At 49.1% G+C, this 5,711-nt stretch overlaps 1 protein-coding gene across 1 annotated transcript; it reads right to left on the reverse strand.

Moving 5' to 3' along the window:
• Nucleotides 1-1,143: 1,143 nt before the first annotated feature.
• Nucleotides 1,144-5,507, reverse strand: LOC139042111 (putative NBPF family member NBPF5). The gene is made up of 5 exons (XM_070498094.1): nt 5,366-5,507; nt 5,055-5,264; nt 2,975-3,077; nt 1,956-2,170; nt 1,144-1,214 (listed from the first exon to the last, which is right to left on the reverse strand). Exons 2-5 carry the CDS (start codon nt 5,230-5,232, stop codon nt 1,144-1,146), a joined length of 567 nt encoding a protein of 188 aa, XP_070354195.1. The 5' UTR covers nt 5,233-5,264; nt 5,366-5,507.
• Nucleotides 5,508-5,711: the final 204 nt, after the last annotated feature.

A 5,711-nucleotide genomic window follows, 5' to 3' on the forward strand; every position in this document is an offset into this window, starting at 1 on the left:
TGATGCGGACTTTGGTCACGAATGACCGTCTTGGCCGGGAAATAGCCGCCACCGTGAGAACGGCAACCGGGCAGAGGCAGACATGCGTCCTCCGCTGGGTGACAGAACAAAGAGAGAACGGGAGAGTGCACGCCATCCGCTGACAGATGAGCACACCTCAGGCATCTGACTGCACGTGACCACACTGGAGCGAGATCACGGAATTGGCCCATCTGAGGACCACGGTGAGAAACACAGAGCACTCTGGGAAAGGGACACTTGGTGGTTGTCTGCATGGGGAAACGGGGATAGCGAGAACTTCCTGATGTCCCTATATCTGAGATCATCACATTTCCCCTTCAAATGAAGTCCCTTCTTGTTTCATTGTATAATCCCCTTGATGGTCTCCATTCTATGCTTCTTTCTTGACTGTTTACAAAACAGGTACATTTTTCTCATCTCACTGCATTTTTGTTGTTTAATGCGGTTAATCATCCCTTTAGTTTTTGCACTGCTAGTTTACTTCCTTCCAGAGACCATCATTAATGTGTAGCAGTTAGATATGCGTCTCACCCTGATTTTTGTTGCAGGAGAGAATAGACCTTTTCTCTATGTGCATGATTTCCTAAGGGTGTTGCGTTCTCGTGTGTCAGACTTACAGGTCCATTGAGACGAGTGACATTGAAGTTAACAGAGCCTTTTCCTTGTTGGTTGAGTGAATTAAATCATTACAACCTCCACGTTTCCTTCTCTTGCCTCTGGCACTTGTGACTTTGTTCCCCTCACTTACTGTTCTTTCTGAGACCGTCTCCACATTTTCCCCACCCATTACCGGCACCAGATTATTCATTGTCACCTGTGAGTGAGTGTGCCTTGTGTCTTTTCATCTTCCTTGTCTTCGTTATTCCCTGCAAATAAATTCAGAAATGTCCAGTTAGCTCTTTCCCACTTTAACCTCTATAAACGCAGTGACCTCAACAGCCATAGAGACATAAATATCTATGCAGGAGTCCGTATGGTCTTGAAGTCCTAGCGCATTGTCTTGAAAGCATTGCCCCAGCATGGATTTCTGATTTATCAGGCGCTGTGTCTGTGATCCGCTGGATCACCATCATTGCAGACTCTGCCTGAAATTGGGCAAAAGTTTAAGCTGTCTTTTGTTCCTCATATCACTGGGTACTTGTCCAGCTTCCATCTTGAATTCTGCGACTGCGTGCTCCATTCTGCCACAAATCCTGCCAAAGGCACAGGCCCTATATCCCTTCCCAGCTCTCACAGAGAACCTCGTCCTTTCTCTAAGGAGACAAGAAAGAACCCAAGCCAACATCCCTCATCTGGGGACTTTAAGGGCCCTCCAAGTTGGCTTCTGTGTGTTGTGGAGGGAAATTCTCTCTACGGAAAGGTCTCCAGTCTAAACTCTCTACCACCAAGTTCTACCACATCCAGTACCTTGCCCAACCCCACAGAGCGAGGGGCTTGCTTTGTTCTGAAGTGCATTCACAGACATTCCTACGTTTGATGACTACAGTTACCGTGAACAGATTATTGGATCCATTTTACTGCTGAGGAGATTGATACGGATGAAGTAAAAATCAATCTCTCACCCAGTGTTAGTACCGTCAGCTCTCAGGCTGGAGCCTGGGAAGGGCCACCCTTAGTCCAAGGCTCTTTTCACTCAAACAAGCTGCCTCCTGTCACGTCCTCTTTTGTGTCCTCTGACAGTAGGTAGGTGTGGCCTCCTGCCCTAAAGGTCACAGTCCATCAGGAAGGAAGCCGACACTTGCACCACTATGACCTCCACCCTGGGCATATCTGCTCTCTGCGCCCACCTAGCCAGTCCTGGTCCTACCACGGTCCCAAGTGCAACACGCAAACTGGGACAGCTTGTCAAAACATTACGAGGGGAGGTGTGGAGGGTCTTGTGAGCCAGGCACCTTGGAGAAGTTCAGTGCGGTGAGGGCCTGTGGCCACCTTACCTGGGCCGAGTATGTGGGCAAGGTGCTTGGCCAGCCTATATACCTCAGCCAGTTGCTGGCGGAAGGCCTGCCCTTGGTGGTCGTCAGAGCCGTCGTGTGTCAGCAGGTCATTGAGGTGCTGACTCAGCAGGGCCCACACTTCTCGCCCTTCCTGTAACTTGTGCCGCAGATAGGCCAGTTGCTGCTCCTGCTCTTGAATTAGGAGATTGGATTCCCTAAGGTGGGACAGAAGAGAAAACTTGAGAGTCCAAAGGGATGAGTGACAGAGTCTAAAGATTTTCAAGATTTCTGTGAGAACTGCCCCCAAGGAGTCCTCAGAGAATTCTGGCCGATGTGTGGCGACTTGCCTGTGGCAAAGAGAAAGAGGAAGGTAAATCACAGGTTTCCTGTGTATCAGAGAGAGCTCCTGTCAGATGCCTGGACATCCTAGTCATTGTTTCTGCTGTCAACAAAACCAGGTGTCTTCCTAAACCTGTTTTAAAAACGTGTCTCTTCAGTTAACCCCTTCAGCCATGCCCGCTTCTATGTTGAAATACACATGGTGCATTCTGCAGTGAATGGACACAAAGCCAGACACAGAAATGTGCACGAGCACAGCTGGGTTAGCTGGAAAGAACACGAGAATGACAGGGTCAAGGAGACAGAATTCTTTAGAAAGAAAACACAACAAGCCCTCGTGAGACAGGCGGTGATTGTGATTAAAGGGAAATGAGCGGGTGATGGCACAACACTGTCAACGTACTAAATGCCACCGAATTGTTCACCTCAATTTGTGCAAATTCGTGTTTGGTGAATTTCAGTTCAAAAATTTATAGTTTTGAAAAAAAAGAGTAAGTGAGCCTCTGAATAACTGGAGTCCATAATTTTCCAATTACTTTTCCCTAGTTGCTTTACAAACATTTGAACACAAGTGCCTGCCACGTACATTTCTGCCTTCTCTTGGCCCAAAGTTGCTCCCTGCCCCACTTCAGCTTTTCCCACAGCTACCCACCAGCCTACCCCCACACAGCCCTCCTTACCTGAGCTTCTCGGCTAGCGCTGACTTCTCTGCCAGCTTCCCCTCCTCAAAAGGCAGCTTGTCCCCAAGCACGGATTCAATGATGTCTTTGCACTCTCCACACTCTGAAAAAGGACAGAGAGCCCTGCCTCAGTGGAAAGCTGGCCATGCTGCTGTGGTCACTGCCTTCAAGGGAGGAAGCAGGGTCCATGCCCAGTACCAGGCTCCACACTGGCACTTCCGCATCTTATTCCTCGGCCTCCAAACTACTACACAGCATTGGGTTACTCCCCATTTTAGAGCTGAGGAAAGAGAAGCTCCAAGGCACAGAAAGTAACTAGATACATTAACTTCTATTTGACAAAGGCAGAATTCCCATCCCCTGAGACTGACCCTGAGTCGTGGGCCTTAGTCACGTTACCAAGCCTCGCAGCCTCTTAAGTGAAACACCAAGCAGGCGCGTGCAGTAGCGATTGCCTGTGTGCTTGGGAAGGCCCGGTGGACTCTACTGACTGTTGGTTCCCTTGAGCTCAGAATTTCAAGGTCAAGTACATCCAAGATAAAGACATTTATATGGATTCAACCCTGTAAAATATTATGCATTTGCCCATAAATTTCTGAAGGAAACGTGCACAGATACTAAGAAAGTTTGTGTTAAATTAAAAGCAATAGAAGGAAGAACTAACAAATAGTGTTGACCCTGTGACAGGGACTTACAGAAATCATCCATGTGATGCATTGCAACAACTCAAACAAGTAGGTACCATGACAGCACCGTATTAACAGAGGAGGAAACTGAGGCACAGAAAGACACACAGCTTGGATTGGAGCCCAGAAAGACTGGCCCAGAGTCCATGCTCTTCACCACTGCACCGTGTTACATTGACACCCAGGTCTCAAGTGATATCTTTCTTCTTCATCAGCTTCAAAATGTGTTTCCTACAGTTACGCTGTGATTCTAAGGCAGGATGTAAATAAAACTTCGTTTGTCCTTTCCTGAAAGCTCATCTCTTCACTTTTTAAATGGCAGGCTTTGATTTTCTCTGTGTCAGTCATTTTAGTTACTCCCCCCTCAATGGCTTATTGAAAAGCAATTGTAGGAAACGACCCCAATTCAGGCTCCGAGTTGTCAAGATCCTTCTAAACACTCTGCTGTGCACATGCCCTGGTTGTCACGGTTCTTGTCATCACTACAGCCCAGTCTCACTGAGCAGGCAATCGAGCTTCCAGTTTTGAGGCTGACTGGGGCAGGGAGGGGCCTGCCTCACACACTGGCTTGAGTTTTCCTGGGGCTAGTGGTCTCCCCCACCTACCTCACTTTGTGGCCTCAATTTGGCCACAGGTCTCATAGCCCAGACTCTCAAGGTCACCTGGACCTGTTGGTTGCCCTGCATCCCTGAGGGTTCACCAGCTGAGCGGGAGACACAGGTGGTGGGACAGATTCTCTGGTTTCCATAGAAACAGCCCCAACCTTACCACAGGGTGTCAAACGTCTTCCTCAGACTCAGGAAGAAGAGCCCGTGCCCTGGAAGAGAGGGCTTCCCTCTCACCAGGGCATTCCCTGTCTTGATGGTGTCACTCCTGGATAGCACAGTTTCGGTGAGGAGCATATTCATCTCTAAGCTCCTATAAAGCAGCTACTATCATCTGTTTTCCCACTGTAAGTAGCACAGTGCTTTGCCCATGGGACCTCAGAGAAGCTTGAACTGAGGGAGTTCACTTGTCCCAGACATTTAGGCCAAGAGCGATGCAGGATGTGGTAAAGGACAGAGAGGATGCTGAGAGAAACAGTGCAGCCCTTTCCTGAGAGGAAGACACAATTGTGTGGCTGCACCAGCAATCGATGTCTGGGACTCAAATTCTAAAGCCGCCCTATACCACACTGCAAATCTGAAAAAGTTGCTAAACTCTTTGTGCATCAGTTTCTCCATCCCCAGCAAAATGAGGGCAAAATACCTACCTCTGACTTTCCTGGATTGTGGTCAGAATGAAAGTTATTTTGACAAAGGGACCAGAGGATAAAGTCTGGAGAAATTTTAGTGTCTTAGAGGGCAGACAGGGATCACTCACCCATCTGGGGAGCACGGCCCTGGGAGACTTACTGTGCTTCTGCAGCTCGGTGGCCAGGGAGTAGGCAGCAGCTTCGGATACAAGGAATTCCTCCATGAGGGCTTGGAAGTCCTGCTTGCTTTGTGCCAGCTGTGAACGCAATTCCTGGTTGGACTCCTGGAGGGTCACCTCTGCCCTCGGATCAGACAAAGCGTGAGGACACACGGCCATGGTGATGTTGGCAGAAGAGGTAGAGCCAGAGACTGGGCAGAGAAACCCAAACATATAATGAGTGAAAAACAAGCAAAGACAAAAAGGTTTCATCAGGCCAGAGGGGTGTTATACACAGGAATCCTTAACTTACCGTTGGGGACAACTAGATCAACACTCTACAACAGCTGAGGGTCCGGAACTGCCGAAACAAGGTTCAAGATGACAGAGCTCAGAGCCACAGGCACCGCCTGCAGCTCAGAGTCAGACAGGAGTGATGGAGAGAGGCCCCAGCGCGCCGGTTAATGGTCTGGCGTTGCAATAACAGAATTGGAAGGTGGAGGTGTCATGGAATCTTAGGAGCCCCTGCCTTCCAGTTGCCTAGGCCCTGCTGCTACCCCAGGCTGCCCGGCCTTTTCTGAAGGCCACTGCTGATGGGCATCACCCCAAAGCAGCTGTCTACTCTCGTGGTGACACTACCGACCTCTTTCCAGAAAATA

The sequence above is a fragment of the Equus asinus genome, chromosome 25 (genome assembly GCF_041296235.1).
Source record: "Equus asinus isolate D_3611 breed Donkey chromosome 25, EquAss-T2T_v2, whole genome shotgun sequence".
In the NCBI taxonomy this organism is placed as follows: Eukaryota; Metazoa; Chordata; class Mammalia; order Perissodactyla; family Equidae; genus Equus; species Equus asinus.

Bases quoted from the DNA above. Each gene is read 5' to 3' on its own strand.
- LOC139042111 (XM_070498094.1), bottom strand. From the start codon at position 5,232: ATGGCCGTGTGTCCTCACGCTTTGTCTGATCCGAGGGCAGAGGTGACC. The intron at 3,078-5,054 runs GTAAGTCTCCCA...GTCCTTTTTCAG, and splicing joins CACCGAGCTGCAGAAGCACA to AGTGTGGAGAGTGCAAAGAC. The intron at 2,171-2,974 runs GTAAGGAGGGCT...GTCCCACCTTAG, and splicing joins GCGCTAGCCGAGAAGCTCAG to GGAATCCAATCTCCTAATTC.